Source organism: Bufo bufo, chromosome 2 (genome assembly GCF_905171765.1).
Source record: "Bufo bufo chromosome 2, aBufBuf1.1, whole genome shotgun sequence".
Lineage (NCBI taxonomy): Eukaryota > Metazoa > Chordata > Amphibia > Anura > Bufonidae > Bufo > Bufo bufo.
The window spans coordinates 395,984,495-396,002,947 of NC_053390.1; the positions used below are offsets into that span (position 1 = coordinate 395,984,495).

Below are 18,453 nucleotides of genomic sequence, written 5' to 3' on the forward strand. Positions count from 1 at the left end.
ATACTATATTTAAAAGATCCATATTATATTTCATGTACATATAATATAAAATGCTAGCATCTATTATTTGCAGCTAGTATGCTGCTGACTAATGTAGATAAGCAACTGCACGTGTCATATTTCATGACTTTGTCAATGGTCCAATTACACATGGAGGCAAACATTTATAGCAGGTGCATAAAACTAGATACACTAAAGGCAGCATACTAGACCTCACATTGCAGTCACTTTGAACCTGAAGCCTTTTGCAGCCTCTATTTTCTATGTTACTATTACACTTTGAAATACCTGGATTTCCTTTAAATCTTTGTCGTGCAAATTTTGTAACGGATCTATGAAGTTCTGCTTCACTTCCATGTCTAATGAGTCTTTGATGTCAGAAAGTTCTCTCACAGATTCTCCTACATCAATAAGAGCTGGACCTGGTCATTATACATTAAAAAGTTAATTTCTGAATTATAAAAGATTACATACATAAAAACCATAGAGTAATAAAAATAACGATGTCCTAAAGCACCATAATAGTAGGGTAATAAGGAACAACCTTTCCTTTGCTCCATCTTTACCGCAGCAAACTTTAAACAGGGCTGCAAGAGCATTACTCAAAGTGGACATATTTATCACTTACCACAGAGGGTTGGTGGATCAAATTTGCAGGATGATAGGTTGAACTGGAAGGACGTAGGTCTTTTTTCTGCCTTACAAACTTATGTTAGTGTGACTTCTCATTTCCTAGGGGCAGATTTCATTTAACCTTGCCTGCTGAGGTCCATCTATTGTAATCTTTCATTAAGAGACAGGATCTAAAGCTAAAAAATTCCATTACATCTTTTGTGAAGATGAATGTTTTAGATAAATAGAAGCACTGTTGGTTTATACAGTGATGAGCTATGGAACTGGCTTTAGAGGAACCAACTACTAAAAACACATTCAGCTTAAAAAAAGATGAATGCTAAACTATTAATAAGAATAAAGCAGATAAATAATAAATAAAGCAGCTAAAGTTGGATATCCTTGGTAGGCCCAGTAGCATCCCATTTTATTCTTATATATACTACAGCACATATTATGTTAAAATGAATTAGAAAAGATTTAGAAGCAGGAACCTACTACAAAAAACAACAACTAAAAAGTTGAGTGAGATTAGCAAAACATGGATGCTTTCTACCAAAAGCAGTGCTACTATACTCCATGAGCTGTCACTTGAAATGTGCTGGACAAGAGTGATGCTGTTTCTAGACTAAAGTTTATTTTAATCTCATGAAATCCCTTTAAATTAAGATTAGATAACTTGGAAATTGGGTTTAGAGAGGACCTGTCATCTCTGACACCACTGTATTTTTCATTAAATAAGTTTGTTATCCCTCCTAGACATTTATGTATAAAATTGACCACCTTTGACTAGTTGAACTGTAAAAACACAGCTATCAACTTATTCATAAATATTCAAGTGGAATAACGGAGGAATGGCACAATGCAGAATTATGACGAAAAGATGATCCAGAACGGTTATTTCATAGAAACGCAATTACTTCTTAAATACACATATTAGAAGTGCTGACATGTCCTCTTTAAATGGGTTCTCTGGGAATTAAGAAAATGAAAATATTTAAATATTACTTTATGATAAATATATTCCCAAATACCTTTCATTAGTTATAATGTCTCGTTTTGTCTAGGGAGCAATGATTAGGAGAAACAAAATGGCCGCCTTCCTATTAGTACACACAAAATCTGTCCTTATCATCCAGGAAGAGAAGTTACTTCACAGCACTGAGGTAAAGAGCTGCCTCATCCTCCTCTCTGCTCTACTTGTCAGGGATTATGATCCTGAATACAGGTGAATCTTTGGGGGAATGGAGATGAGGAGACATGAGAGGATTGTGGGCTGGGGTGGCTAATGAGCAGCTGCATTTGTATGCAGTCTCTATTAATTTCCTTCAAGGACCCTTTGGACCCGGGATAATAGTAAATAAAAATTTGCCATAGGCTACTGGTTTCCCGTTTCTGGTCATTTAAAACATAGCTTTTATTATTTATTCAAACTAATATGGATCGGGAAGAAAAAGAAAAACTTTTTAAAAATGTATAGGTGCAGTTGAACTGAGGCAAGTCGGGATATAGGTTGCTTCACCTATATATTCTGCCTTAATCAGATGAGTCTATACTTCTCATAGTTGCTATTGCAACAGACTTATTGTTTCTGCTTGCCAGCTCTTTGGTATATTGGCTGGATTCATACATTAGTATCTGTATAGATCACAATCGTATAGGTCATATACGGTCGCTTTTGCATTCCAGTCCCTCTCTTTCACTTTATTGTATTTGGTTTTGTTGCGACTCCCTGCCGTTACGGTGTCTCACACGAGGTGTGTCTGCAGTCGCCATCGCGCTCAGACACAGTTTCAACTGCGCCTAACTTAAAAATCGGATTGCAGCTCCCCCAACATGTTTCGCCACAGATGTGGCTAAAGTTCTTATCCGCTGTATTCAAGATCATAATCACTGACCAGTAGAGCAGAGAGGAGGATGAGGCAGCTCTTTATCTCAGTGTTGTGAAGTAACTTGTTCTCCTGTGTGATTAGGACAGGTGTTGTGTGTACCAATAGGATGGCGGCCATTTTGTTTCCCCTCATCATTGCTCCCTAGACAAAATGACCCATTATAAATAATGAAAGGTATTTGAGAATATATTTATAATAAAGTAATGTTTAAGTATTTTTATTTTCTCAATTCCCGGAGAACCCCTTTAACCCCTTAAGGACACATGACGTATGGGTACGGCATGTTTCCCGAGTCCTTAAGGACACATGACGTACCGGTACGTCATGTGTTGTTCCGATCACTGCCGCCCGGCCGGCTGTGATCGGAACAAGGTGCCTGCTCAAATCATTGAGCAGGCACCTCGGCTAAATGCGCGGGGGGGTCCCGTGACCCCCCCATGTCCGCGATCGCAACAAACCGCAGGTCAATTCAGACCTGCGGTTTGTTGCGCTTTCTGCTGTTTCTGATCGCTGCGGTCCCTGACCGCGGCGATCAGAAACTTTAGTGTGCCGAAAATATATTTTTATCACCCCCCCCTGCACCTCTGAATGATTTTAGCCCAGTGGGAGGTGCAGGGGGGGTGTTGCGGGCGGTGGGGGCGGTGCGGGAGGCGGGCGGTGCGGCAGGCGGGATCGCGATCCCCCGCCCGCCTCCCATTGAATAATCGTTGGTGTCTAGTGGGGATACCAGGGTGCCAGCACATTGCTGACACCCTGGTATAAACGGCTGACATCGGTGATGCGATGTCAGCCGTTTAACCCTTTCCATACAGCGGTCCGTACGGACCGCTGTATGGAAAAAGTTAACAGTAAGAGGGAGCTCCCTCCCTCTCCGATCGGGGGGCTGCTGTGCCTTTGCAGCCCCCCGATGGAGAGGGAGAGAGCTCCCAGACAGCCCCCCGCCAGATCCCATCCTTACCCTTCCCCGTCTGCGAAGTTCTGAGCAGACGGGGAAGGTTCCCATGGCAACAGGACGCCTCTCAGGCGTCCTGCTGTCCATGGTGCTGAACAGATCTGTGCTGAAAGCATAGATCTGTTCAGTGTAAGTAAAATACAGTACAGAACAATATATATTGTACTGTACTGTATTATACAGACATCAGACCCACTGGATCTTCAAGAACCAAGTGGATCTGGGTAAAAAAAAAAGTGAAAAAAAGTGAAAAAAAAGTAAAAATCCAAAAACACATTTATCACTGATTAAAAATTAAAAAAATAACATTCCCTACACATGTTTGGTATCGCCGCGTCCGTAACGACCTGATCTATAAAACGGTCATGTTACTTTACCCGAACGGTGAACGCCATAAAAATAAAAAATAAAAAACTATGATGAAATTGAAATTTTGCTCACCTTACTTCCCAAAAAAAGGTAATAAAAGTGATCAAAAAAGTCGCATGTACGCCAAAATTGTAGCAATCAAACCGTCATCTCATCCCGCAAAAAATGAGACCCTACTTAAGATAATCACCCAAAAACTGAAAAAACTATGGCTCTTAGACTATGGAGACACTAAAACATAATTTTTTTTGTTTCAAAAATGAAATCATTGTGTAAAACTTACATAAATAAAAAAAAAGTATACATATTAGGTATTGCCGCGTCCGTATCGACCGACTCTATAAAAATATCACATGACCTAACCTCTCAGGTGACCACCGTAAAAAAAAAAAAAAAAAAAACTGTGTAAAAAAAGCAATTTTTTGTCATCTTACATCACAAAAAGTGTAATAGCAAGCGATCAAAAAGTCATATGCACCCCAAAATAGTGCCAATCAAACCGTCATCTCCTCCCGCAAAAAATGAGACCCTACTTAAGATAATCGCCCAAAAACTGAAAAACTATGACTCTTAGACTATGGAGACACTAAAACTTTTTTTTGTTTTAAAAATGAAATCATTGGGTAAAACTTACATAAATTAAAAAAATGTAATACATATTAGGTATCGCCGCGTCCGTGACAACCTGCTCTATGAAATTACCACATGATCTAACCTGTCAGATGAATGTTGTAAATAACAAAAAAAAAAAACGGTGCCAAAAAAGCTAATTCTTGTTACCTTGCCGCACAAAAAGTGTAATATAGAGCAACCAAAAATCATATGTACCCTAAACTAGTACCAACAATACTGCCACCCTATCCCGTAGTTTCTAAAATGGGGTCACTTTTCTGGAGTTTCTACTCTAGGGGTGCATCAGGGGGGCTTCAAATGGGACATGGTGTCAAAAAAACAGTCCAGCAAAACCTGCCTTCCAAAAACCGTATGGCATTCCTTTCCTTCTGCGCCCTGCCGTGTGCCCGTACAGCGGTTTACGACCACATATGGGGTGTTTCTGTAAACTACAGAATCAGGGCCATAAATAATGAGTTTTGTTTGGCTGTTAACCCTTGCTTTGTAACTGGAAAAAAAATATTAAAATGGAAAATCTGCCAAAAATGTGAAATTTTGAAATTGTGTCTCTATTTTCCATTAAATCTTGTGCAACACCTAAAGGGTTAACAAAGTTTGTAAAATCAGTTTTGAATACCTTGAGGGGTGTAGTTTCTTAGATGGGGTCACTTTTATGGAGTTTCTACTCTAGGGGTGCATCAGGGGGGCTTCAAATGGGACATGGTGTCAAAAAAACAGTCGGCGCACCTTTCACTCTACGCCCCGCTGTGTGACCGTACAGTAGTTTACGGCCACATATTGGGTGTTTCTGTAAATGGCAGAGTCAGGGCAATAAAGATACAGTCATGTTTGGCTGTTAACCCTTGCTTTGTTAGTGAAAAAAATGGGTTAAAATTGAAAATTAGGCAAAAAAATGAAATTCTCAAATTTCATCTCCATTTGCCAATAACTCTTGTGCAACACCTAAAGTGTTAACGACGTATGTAAAATCAGTTTTGAATACCTTGAGGGGTGTAGTTTCTTAGATGGGGTCACTTTTAGGGAGTTTCTCCTCTAGGGGTGCATCAGGGGGCTTCAAATGGGACATGGTGTAAATAAACCAGTCCATAAAAATCAGCCTACCAAAAACCAAACAGCGCACCTTTCACTCTACGCCCCGCTGTGAGGCCGTACAGTAGTTTACGGCCACATATTGGGTGTTTCTGTAAACAGCAGAGTCAGGGCAATAAAGATACTGTCTTGTTTGGCTGTTAACCCTTGCTTTGTTAGTGGAAAAAATGGGTTAAAATGAAAAATTAGACAAAAAAATCAAATTCTCAAATTTCCTCCCCATTTGCCAATAACTCTTGTGCAACACCTAAAGGGTTAACAATGTATGCAAAATCAGTTTTGAATACCTTGAGGGGTGTAGTTTCTTAGATGGGGTCATTTTTGGGTGGTTTCTATTATGTAAGCCTCGCAAAGTGACTTCAAACCTGAACTGGTCCCTAAAAATTGAGTTTTTGTAAATTTCGGAAAAATTTCAAGATTTGCTTCTAAACTTCTAAGCCTTATAACATCCCCAAAAAATAAAATATCATTCCCAAAACAATTCAAGCATGAAGTAGACATATGGGGAATGTAAAGTCATCACAATTTTTTGGGGTATTACTATGTATTACAGAAGTAGAGAAACTGAAACTTTGAAATTTGCAAATTTTTCCAAATTTTTGGTAAATTAGGTATTTTTTTGTGCAAAAAAAATAATTTTTTTGACTTCATTTTACCAGTGTCATGAAGTACAATATGTGACGAAAAAACAATCTCAGAATGGCCTGGATAAGTCAAAGCAATTTAAAGTTATTAGCACTTAAAGTGACACTGGTCAGATTTCCAAAAAATGGCCTGGTCCTTAAGGTGAAAATGAGCCCGGTCCTTAAGGGGTTAAAGAGCATCTGTCACCCCTTGTTGGGTTTGTCCTGATGATAAAAATGATACCACATTGTTCCTACGTTGCAACATTTCTTAAAAACAATATTCTCATTCATATGTAAATTGGGTTTTTGGCACATTAAAGAATAGGGCCGAGCCCCTTGGAACACCAGAGCTCTTCCTCCCTGCATTTACAGCCACTCCCCCCAACCCTGCATCATTCTATGCTTCCCAGGATTGCAAGTGACTACTGTGCATGCCTCGATGAAGTAATTATTCACCTAACAAAGTCAAGCATCTCCTCTTCCGTGTGAAGGATGGTGTTAATGGTGCACGCGCAGTAGTTTTCTGGGCTGCTGGGGAAGCAGAGGCAGATGTACTGCGAAGGCACCGATAGTGTAATCCATGGCACAGATACAAGACATCTTGTCTGGGCCTGTCAATCAAGGGGAATGGGTGGAGAGGCTCTAAATGCCGAGGGGAGGAGATCTGGTGTCTCTCAGTGCACCGAAGACCTAATTTTCATATTAGTAATATGTTTTTTCTCATGAACAGCACAAAGGAGGAACATAAATGAAGCATTGTTTTACTCAGTAGGATCAACCTTACCAGTAGTGTTGAGCGAACTTCTGTTTTAAGTTCGGTGTCTAAAGTTCGGCTTCCGGTTAGCGGAGAATCCCGATATGGATTCTGAATTCCGTTGTGGTACGTGGTAGCGGAATCAATAATTGGCCATTATTGATTCCGCTACCACGGACCACAACGGAATTCGGAATCCATATCGGGATTCTTCGCTAACCGGAAGCCGAACTTTAGACGCCGAACTTAAAACAGAAGTTCGCTCAACACTACTTACCAGGCATTTTAACTACCGTAGTTTAAAAGATTTTATCATGCTGACAGATGCACTTCGGCTGATGGTTCTTCTTTGGTCTTTGCAATGCCACAATAATGACTGACTATGTCTACTTTACATATCTATGCAGCAGTATTGCCAGTACACAGTGTTTTTTTTATTCTAGTTTTTAACCCATTTTCAGTTAATAATGAAGAAATAGCTGGAAACTTGTAATCACATTTTGAGTTTCAACGATAAGGTTAATACATTATAATAAAAAGGACAAAAAGTAAGAAGTCATAGCAAGTGGCAGTGCAACGTAACATGAAAAAACTTACCAAAATTTGACTCATCTCCAATTTCTCTCCCATATTTTAGCATTGCTTCTGCTAGCAAGGCTTCAGCTTGCGGGTATCCAGGTCCCTTTTCTTGACCCCGAATCTTTGACATTGTATTAATCATACTGAGTTTAGCTCGAGAGGCTGTACATAAAAAAAAAAAAAAAAGGTTTAGAGAATGTATTAGATAAGTACTGTATATCCTCTATACCAGCGGTCCTCAACCGCCGGGCCCCATGAGGGGCGGGCTTATGGCAGACATGAGGGGCGGGCTTATGGCAGACATGAGGGGCGGGCTTATGGCAGACATGAGGGGCGGGCTTATGGCAGACATGAGGGGCGGGCTTATGGCAGACATGAGGGGCGGGCTTATGGCAGACATGAGGGGCGGGCTTATGGCAGACATGAGGGGCGGGCTTATGGCAGACATGAGGGGCGGGCTTATGGCAGACATGAGGGGCGGGCTTATGGCAGACATGAGGGGCGGGCTTATGGCAGACATGAGGGGCGGGCTTATGGCAGACATGAGGGGCGGGCTTATGGCAGACATGAGGGGCGGGCTTATGGCAGACATGAGGGGCGGGCTTATGGCAGACATGAGGGGCGGGCTTATGGCAGACATGAGGGGCGGGCTTATGGCAGACATGAGGGGCGGGCTTATGGCAGACATGAGGGGCGGGCTTATGGCAGACATGAGGGGCGGGCTTATGGCAGACATGAGGGGCGGGCTTATGGCAGACATGAGGGGCGGGCTTATGGCAGACATGAGGGGCGGGCTTATGGCAGACATGAGGGGCGGGCTTATGGCAGACATGAGGGGCGGGCTTATGGCAGACATGAGGGGCGGGCTTATGGCAGACATGAGGGGCGGGCTTATGGCAGACATGAGGGGCGGGCTTATGGCAGACATGAGGGGCGGGCTTATGGCAGACATGAGGGGCGGGCTTATGGCAGACATGAGGGGCGGGCTTATGGCAGACATGAGGGGCGGGCTTATGGCAGACATGAGGGGCGGGCTTATGGCAGACATGAGGGGCGGGCTTATGGCAGACATGAGGGGCGGGCTTATGGCAGACATGAGGGGCGGGCTTATGGCAGACATGAGGGGCGGGCTTATGGCAGACATGAGGGGCGGGCTTATGGCAGACATGAGGGGCGGGCTTATGGCAGACATGAGGGGCGGGCTTATGGCAGACATGAGGGGCGGGCTTATGGCAGACATGAGGGGCGGGCTTATGGCAGACATGAGGGGCGGGCTTATGGCTGACATAGGGGCGGGCTTATGGCTGACATAGGGGCGGGCTTATGGCTGACATAGGGGGGGCTTATGGCTGACATAGGGGGGGCTTATGGCTGACATAGGGGGGGCTTATGGCTGACATAGGGGGGGCTTATGGCTGACATAGGGGGGGCTTATGGCTGACATAGGGGGGGCTTATGGCTGACATAGGGGGGGCTTATGGCTGACATAGGGGGGGCTTATGGCTGACATAGGGGGGGCTTATGGCTGACATAGGGGGGGCTTATGGCTGACATAGGGGGGGCTTATGGCTGACATAGGGGGGGCTTATGGCTGACATAGGGGGGGCTTATGGCTGACATAGGGGGGGCTTATGGCTGACATAGGGGGGGCTTATGGCTGACATAGGGGGGGCTTATGGCTGACATTGGGGGGGCTTATGGCTGACATAGGGGGGGCTTATGGCTGACATAGGGGGGGCTTATGGCTGACATAGGGGGGGCTTATGGCTGACATAGGGGGGGCTTATGGCTGACATTGGGGGGGCTTATGGCTGACATTGGGGGGGCTTATGGCTGACATTGGGGGGGCTTATGGCTGACATTGGGGGGGCTTATGGCTGACATTGGGGGGGCTTATGGCGGACATTGGGGGGGCTTATGGCTGACATTGGGGGGGCTTATGGCTGACATTGGGGGGGCTTATGGCTGACATTGGGGGGGCTTATGGCTGACATTGGGGGGGCTTATGGCTGACATTGGGGGGGCTTATGGCTGACATTGGGGGGGCTTATGGCTGACATTGGGGGGCTGATAGATGGCTAAAGGTTTGGGGGTTGATCTGAGCCATTGGGGGTCTGATCTGAGGTCTGATTAACATTGGGGGTCTGATTGCTGGTCTGACCTGAGGTGTAATGAAAAATATTTTTTTCTTATTGTTCTCCTCTAAAACCAAGGTGCGTCTTATAGGGCGAAAAATACGGTACAGTGCAGCAGAGACCATAGTCAGTTTATATAGTCGTTATATAGTGTTATATATTTTAATATGCACCTTGTGTTTTGTTATGCGCGTGAATCAGTCAGCCCGCCCCCCCTAAGCCCCCCCCCAGAACCCCCCCCCTGGTCCCTGGGAAAATGGTCTTGCATGAAACTGGTCCTTGGTGCAAAAAAGGTTGGGGACCACTGCTCTATACCGTCAATGTTTGTGCGTTTTCAGGAATAACCCATGAACTGCAGAGAGACAAGGGCCTACATTTTCCAAAAGTGGTGTCATTTAAATTAGCTAAGTTATTGGTTTATATTGCGACATATTTATGACTGTATTTTTTCCATAAATATTTTTTACAGCAACTGATAAATGCTCTAAGTCCTTGATAAGTAGCAGAGTTTTCACTTCACTTTTTAGAAACTGAAGTGCACTGAGCAAATGGTCCTAAATTCTGGAGCAAATCCTTAGGAAATATGTCACACAGCAGATTAAACCTTATTTAGGATAAAATGTGCCCAAAAAAAAGCTGCAAATACAACGTTAAATGTGGACTAAGGCTACTTTCATACTTGCGCTTTCCCTTTCCGCTATTGAGATCCGTCACAGGATCTCAATAGCGGGGGGAAACGCTTCCGTTTTGTCCCTATTCATTGTCAATGGGGACAAAACTGAACTGGACGAAACGGAATGCATCAAAATGCATTTTGTTCCGTTTGGTTGCGTCCCCATCGAGGACAGAATAACGCTGTAAGCAGCGTTTCTGTCCGCGATGTGTTGCAGAGCAAGACGGATCCGTCCTGACTCAATGTAAGTCAATGGGGACGGATCCGTATTCTCTGACACAATAGAAAACGGATCCGTCCCCCATTGACTTTCCATGGTGTTCATGACAGATCCGTCTTGGCTACGTTACAGGTAATACAACCGGATCCGTTCATAACAGATACAGACGGTTGTATTATCAGTAATGGAAGCGCTTTTGCTGATCCATGACAGATCCAGTAAAAACGCTGGTGTGAAAGTAGCCCAAGATGTTTTAAAATATTTAAATATTATTAATTTAAAGGAAATATCTCACCAGGTTTTTTTCTGACTTCTCGAAGAACAGGACACACTGGCTCAAACACAGGGTCACTTACTTTTTTTCTGTTCAGTAATTTTTTTTCATCTCAGTGGTGAGCAGCTTCAGGTGAACATGAGTGCTGAAATGTGCTCAATGTAATGAACACACTTGGGGGTCCTCGTATTCATGAGTACCCAGCTGCCATGAGCTCCATGCTACTTCCTATACACAGTAGGAAGAAAACAGTCAATCATGTGCAGGAAGGGAGGTGGAGATGCAGCTCATAAATACCGGGACCCCAACGCTCTGCTTTAGCTGGTCGCCACTGATATTCAGAAAATATAATATTTTTATGTTGCAAATATAGAAGAAAAAAAAAACTTTTGACACTGCATTATTTGCTTTATTGTATACACTGTACATATTTCACACTGAATAACATGTTATATGAGTTGTTCATATTATTTAGGTCATGTGGATACCTAATAAGTGTAGTTTTTTTGCTTTTACATTAAAGTAGGTACAATTAAATTCTATGAAAAATAACTGCTCATTTATTATTCTGCAAACTCTAATTTAAAATTTTATAATCCTAGGAATTACTGTCTTACTAAATTATTTTGCATTTATGTTTTAGGATACTCCTGTATGTTAATACATTACGCTCTGTTGGGGTCATTTATCAAACTGGTGTAAAGTAGAACTGGCTTAGTTGCCCACAGAAATCAATCCAATTCCACCTTTTATTTTTGACAGCTCCTTTACACCAGTTTGATTAATGACCCCATGTGTCTCTATGTTACAGGCAGTGGTTAGGGCAACACTAGTGTGCCGTAAATTACTGACCTTACAGTCCTGGGGTCCTTTCTAGGTCCCCAAGGCTGACTCCAGAATGCAGCTTCCAGTCAGATCAATGGGACCCAACTAGAGGGGGAAATACCCTTTGATCATGATGCGGTCACAGACTGTGGCAATCAAAGGGTTAATAGTTGGAATTGGAGCTACCTCCGATCCTGGCTGTTACGCAAAAAGCTGCTCTAAGGGTCGTTTCACACCACGTTTTATTCCTCCGTCTGATGTATACGCTAGAAGAAAAAAAAAAAAAAGGATAGAAAAACGCAGCAGACCACGTTCTTGTATCCTGCAGAGTCCGGTAAAAAAAAGTATGCATTTATTTTTTTTTTTTCAATGGAACTCTATGGTGAACGGATGCCACTGTATGGCATCAGTCAGAGGCATCCGTTTAACATATGTTTTTGTATATGTTAAACGAATGAGAAAAACGTGACGTGAACCCAGACTAAGAACTGGAGACATTAGTTACAGTGCATTCATAGAGCAGGAGTGCTCACAGAAGCAATCTTCTCCTTCTAAATCAGCAAAGACCAGGGATAGTGGGTGGTTCTTAAAGGGTAACGCTGCGTTCAGACCTGAGCGTACGGGATGGAGCGCTCTGTATGCGCGATTTTATGCGCGTTTACAGACGCGGCTCCGGAACAAGCGAACGCCCATTGTCGCGCTTTCCCGTCAGTCTATGTACGGGAACGCGCGACAAGACGCCCCAAAGAAGCTCCTGTACTTCTTGGGGCGTCGGGCGTTTTACAGCGCGATCGTACGCGCTGTGAAACGCTCAGGTGAGAACCATTCCCATAGGGAAACATTGGTTCTTGCCTGTTGAGCGTTTTACAGCGCGTAGGACCGCGCTGTAAAACGCTCAGGTCTGAACCCAGCCTTAATGAAAAACTATGGCGGTAATCTATCATGAAGATAATATTTGAAGTCACTTATTTTGAGTACTTTACACCAGATTTATGAATCGCTTCATGGGGTTTGTTAAATTTGGGGCATCTTTAAACCTAACACTTGTCTAGGAATGCTGCTCCAGTTTTCCTATGCCACCCTTGTACTGGAGAGAGTTTGCTACTTTTTTTTATTTTTGGGACTTTAAAAAAATCTCAGTGATAAATCGAGTGAAACTAATTAACATAGCTAACTACAACCACCCACCCAGGCAGTTTTCAAAACTGGAGTGAGTCGCAAGGTCCTATTTTGTGACTTTTTGGGGCCAGAATTCCCTTCATAAGTTTTTATTTTTTTTTTTTTTTTATTATAGTTTGTGTTTCAATAGTTAAGCATTTGCAAGATCTCTGCTTGTTTGTCACTGAATAGAAACCTGCTCGCTTACATCCAGTGGCTGAAAGTTTGTCCAGGTCACGCGATGATGACACAGGCACATGACATGTTGAGAGTTCTGAGAACTGTAATGTAACAATCCGTCTGATCATCACATGACCGGCGGAGATTTTCAGCCTCTCGATGTGCTGAAACAAAAAGTATGCTAAAATACAAAATCTACATATTACAAATGTGTATAACTTAAAATTATTCCAAAAAACTGTGAAGTACCTCTTTAAATACTTCTGATTCAGTTAAAGTGGCCCTGTCGGCAGGATCAACTCTATTAAACCAGGCACTGAGAGGTGGCCCTAGCTGATCAGTGCACCTCAGCTACTCTGTTCTCCATGCACCCTTCACCTTGACAGGACCAGGTATCTGAAGCCGCTCGTCTGACCCTGCAGGAGTGTACAATTTCAGTGCATGTGCAATAACTCTCTGTTTAGCTAAACAGAAGCTTACTGCGCATGCCCCAAAACTGTGGCACCTGGCGCACTACTACTAGAGTCAGGTGAGAATGCTGATGCCTGGCCCTGACAGTCAAGGGGAGTAGGGTGTGGAAAATGGAGTAGCCGAGGGGCTAGTGAATGCTTCTCCGTGCACCAAAGCGCTATTTACACTGTGTTTTCTATGGATTTGTGCCATTTGAATTAATCCTACAATGCAGTATGCCTGGTTTGATCAGGTCGATACTGCTGACAAGGCTTCTTTGAAATCTACAGGATCACTACAGAGGTCTATGGGAGCAAAAGAGAGAGCCATGCGCTGTACTAGGTTGTCTGTCAGCAGATGTGCAGTGAGGAGGAAAGGGAGGCTTGGGACCCTTGTTGTAGTGATTGCAGTGGGGCCCAACAAATCAAACATTTATCACCTATTCTGTGCATTATAGTTAGAAAAATATTACCTGGATTGGGCTGAAGATATTCTATTGACTTGGTCATTATTTCAATGATCGCTCTACTGGTCACATCAACTTTCTATAATCAAACAAGGAAATAAAAAGAATTTTTACTTTTATCAGGAGACTGAAACCAACATGCATATATAATTTTTAAACAGCTTTTAGTATGCACATTTTGCTTTTTCATACGCAGTAACAGATGCCCATACTATCCTTCATAAATCTATGATGAGTGAACCGATCATACACACTGCTAACATTACATTTGCAGCAGATTCCTTCTATAATCTAATAATCCAGAATGTACATTATGAAAAATCAGCACTTGTTTACATCACAGAACTGATACATAATGTACAATTACACCGGAACCCAGTTAGGAGATTTTTTTTACATATTACTGTTCAAAGATCCAATATCCTTCGGCTATGGACACCTTTGCATTAATTTCTTTTTATTGAATTGCATCTATTATATTATAAAAATCATTTTTGTGACTGCTTTTGAGTAAAGATTCTGCAGCCTGCAAATGTTCTGATACACCGCAGGCTGCTGATACCAGTACAGAGTAAAATGCATCTGTCGAGCAGTCTGTCAACTCACTCTTCAAGCCTGATCTCAATGATCTTTTAAAGGGTTTCTGTCATCAGAAAAATGAGTATTAACCTGGCTGACACTAGCTATGTGCTAATGTCAGCTGAACATAACTACACTGCTCAAAAAAATAAAGGGAACACAAAAATAACACATCCTAGATCTGAGTTAATTAAATATTCTTCTGAAATACTTTGTTCTTTACATAGTTGAATGTGCTGACAACAAAATCACACAAAAATAAAAAAATGGAAATCTAATTTTTCAACCCATGGAGGTCTGGATTTGGAGTCACACTCAAAATTAAAGTGGAAAAACACACTACAGGCTGATCCAACTTTGATGTAATGTCCTTAAAACAAGTCAAAATGAGGTTCAGTAGTGTGTGTGGCCTCCACGTGCCTGTATGACTTCCCTACAACGCCTGTGCATGCTCCTGATGAGGTGGCGGACGGTCTCCTGATAGATCTCCTCCCAGACCTGGACTAAAGCATCTGCCAACTCCTGGACAGTCTGTGGTGCAACGTGACGTTAGTGGATAGAGTGAGACATGATGTCCCAGATGTGCTCAATTGGATTCAGGTCTGGGGAACGGGAGGGCCAGTCCATAGCATCAATGCCTTCATCTTGCAGGAACTGCTGACACACTGCAGCCACATGAGGTCTAGCATTGCCTTGCATTAGGAGGAACCTAGGGCCAACCGCACCAGCATATGGTCTCACAAGGGGTCTGAGGATCTCATCTCGGTACCTAATGGCAGTCAGGCTACCTCTGGCGAGCACATGGAGGGCTGTGCAGCCCTCCAAAGAAATGCCACCCCACACCATTACTGACCCAATGCCAAACCGGTCATGCTGGAGGATGTTGCAGGCAGCAGAACGTTCTCCACGGCGTCTCCAGACTCTGTCACGTCTATCACATGTGCTCAGTGTGCACCTGCTTTCATCTGTGAAGAGCACAGGGCGCCAGTGGTGAATTTGCCAATCTTGGTGTTCTCTGGCAAATGCCAAACGTCCTGCACGGTGTTGGACTGTAAGCACAACCCCCACCTGTGGACGTCGGGCCCTCATATCACCCTCATGGAGTTTGTTTCTGACCGTTTGAGCAGACACATGCACATTTGTGGCCTGCTGGAGGTCGTTTTGCAGGGCTCTGGCAGTGCTCCTCCTGTTCCTCCTTGCACAAAGGCGGAGGTAGCGGTCCTGCTGCTGGGTTGTTGCCCTCCTACGGCCTCCTCCACGTCTCCTGATGTACTGGCCTGTCTCCTGGTAGCGCCTCCATGCTCTGGACACTACGCTGACAGACACAGCAAACCTTCTTGCCACAACTTGCATTGATGTGCCATCCTGGCTAAGCTGCACTACCTGAGCCACTTGTGTGGGTTGTAGACTCCGTCTCATGCTACCACTATAGTGAAAGCACCGCCAGCATTCAAAAGTGACCAAAACATCAGCCAGGAAGCATAGGAACTGAGAAATGGTCGGTGGTCACCACCTGCAGAACCACTCCTTTATTGGGGGTGTCTTGCTAATTGCCTATAATTTCCACCTGTTGTCTATCCCATTTGCACAACAGCATGTGAAATTGATTGTCACTCAGTGTTGCTTCCTAAGTGGACAGTTTGATTTCACAGAAGTGTGATTGACTTGGAGTTACATTGTGTTTAAGTGTTCCCTTTATTTTTTTGAGCAGTGTATATTAGTCCCTATATGTGCCTCAGTTATTTAGAAAAACAAACTTTTAAAATATGCAAATGAGCCTCTAGGAGCAAGGGGGGGGGGGGGGGCGTTGCACCTGCTCCTAGAGGCTCCATTTGCTTACCTCTTTCCACGCCCATCTACACTTGATTGACAGGGCCAGGCCAGCGTTGGTCTGCCGGGGAAATCTCACGCCTGTGCCATCCCGTTCAGTATTCGGCGCAGTGAGGGAAGGACGTTTGCCGGCAGCCAGCTTCCTAACTGCGACGTATTCAGTGCAGTGAGGAAGCCGGCTGTCGGCAAACATCCTTTCCTCACTGCGCCTGCGCCGAATACTGAACAGGACGGTGCAGGCGTGAGATTTCCCCGGCAGACAGGAGACCAACGCTGGCCTGGCCCGGTCAATCAAGTGTAGAAGGGCGTGGAAAGAGGTAAGCGAACGGAGCCTCTAGGAGCGGGAGCTACACCCCCCCTGCTCCTAGAGGCTCATTTGCATATTATAAAAGTTAGTTTTTCTAAATAACGGCGGCACATAGTGACATGGGACTAATATAGTTATGGTCATCTGACATTAGCACATCGCTAATGTCAGCCAGGTTAATGCCCATTTTTCTGATTACAGAAACCCTTTAAGTGGATATATTTTTATTTATTTAACTTTTACTATTTTATTGGGTTATAAAGCTAGTTTAAAACATTGTTCAGGGGAGAAATAAGCGGTACAGAGTGAGCTGACAGCTTGTCTGTTGGATGTCACTCTGACTGTGCAGCCTGCAATGTACAGTATAAGACCACAGGCTGCAGCAGACAAACAGTTGAGAACCAGTTGCAAAAATGACTATCACATTTTAAATATTGGTGTGACGGTCTCCATAGCCTGGAATCTACCTGCCGACATGCTATGCTGTTAAAGTATCACACCACAGTGCTCTACACTGTTTGCATTATACTGATAGATTTATTCAAAGAGAACGTGCACCACACTTCACAAATATAGTAGGTGCTCTGAATAAACTGTGAAGCATGCCACGTCGGGTATGTTAACAAATGGTACATCTGCATTGGATGAGCAGGCATCTATCAGGACTATATTTATCTAGATGGGTTAAAGAGTGATTTTTATGCCCTTTAGAGGACTTCACTGAAGTTCCTTGGTGAACCTCTACAACAAAACACAACTTTTCATGTATACTTCAATATAATCTATTTGTGCACGTGACCTAGGATTCGCCAAGGTTATTTAGGAAAAACAAAGTCAGGTATCAGTAAATCTGTTAAAATTCTTCGGTCATCATTTTGTCAGGACATAGGACAAGGTTAAAATCACAATCACTTACGCATTTCGAGTACACAGCCACTCTAGTATCCTATAACTGTTCACTTGAAACGCATAAGCAATTTTGTTTTATTATTTTAACCGTTTCCTATGTGCTGCCGACAAAGACTTTAACAGGGTGCTGGATCCAGTCCTGGTTGGATCAAACATGCAGATTTTCACATGGGAACAGGTGAGCTGATCTGAGTGCACCATGGTTTTCTCTTTGCAAGGGTATTCAGGGTTAAATACTGATCGTGGGGCATCCTTTTTAGGGCAGTACTGATAGGGTTTTCTATAAGTAGAATTCATCCTCGTTAACCCTCTTTTTCCAGCCAGGAGGAATAATTGGTTGATACCTGGTTATCAATAGAAGTGCAGATTCACAACACAGCTGGAAGATACCAACCAACCCCTGGAAGAAGCCATCATCTTGTATGACTTGGTTATGTGAGTTACCAGATCCAATGGACCAGAAATGAGAAATGTGACATGCAGTCTACATGCACAACACCGCTGGTAAATCAATGGCCTCAGCAACAACCTCTGTCATGAGCCGTTCCTGCACAGGTCACCACAAAGGCCACGGACTAGCTGGCAGTGGTGACATGCATGTAGATGGCACCTCACACTTCTAGTCCTGCAGAGACTATGGGTGCCCAGTCTTGGTGAACCTCTTTATTATTATTTCTTTTGGTAACATTCTTTACGGTAAGAGCTGTGAGACTATGGAACTCTCTGCCTGAGGAGGTGGTGATGGTGAGTACAATAAAGGAATTCAAGAGGGGACTGGATGTATTTCTGGAGTGTAATAATATTACAGGCTATAGCTACTAGAGATGGGTCGTTGATCCAGGGAGTTATTCTGATTGCCTGATTGGAGTCGGGAAGGAATTTTTTTCCACTTAAGTGGGGAAAATTGGCTTCTACCTCACAGTTTTTTTTTTTGTCTTCCT

At 43.5% G+C, this 18,453-nt stretch overlaps 1 protein-coding gene across 1 annotated transcript in view; it reads right to left on the reverse strand.

Moving 5' to 3' along the window:
• Positions 1–18,453, reverse strand: part of SH3GL2 (SH3 domain containing GRB2 like 2, endophilin A1) — a 161,489-nt gene that overhangs the window by 28,419 nt on the left and 114,617 nt on the right. Inside the window, exons 3-5 of the mRNA XM_040417241.1 lie at positions 13,894–13,966; positions 7,525–7,668; positions 289–422 (exon numbers count right to left, since the gene is read on the reverse strand). Of these exons, the coding sequence (XP_040273175.1) occupies positions 289–422; positions 7,525–7,668; positions 13,894–13,966 (351 nt within the window). The remainder of the gene's footprint in view (positions 1–288; positions 423–7,524; positions 7,669–13,893; positions 13,967–18,453) is intronic.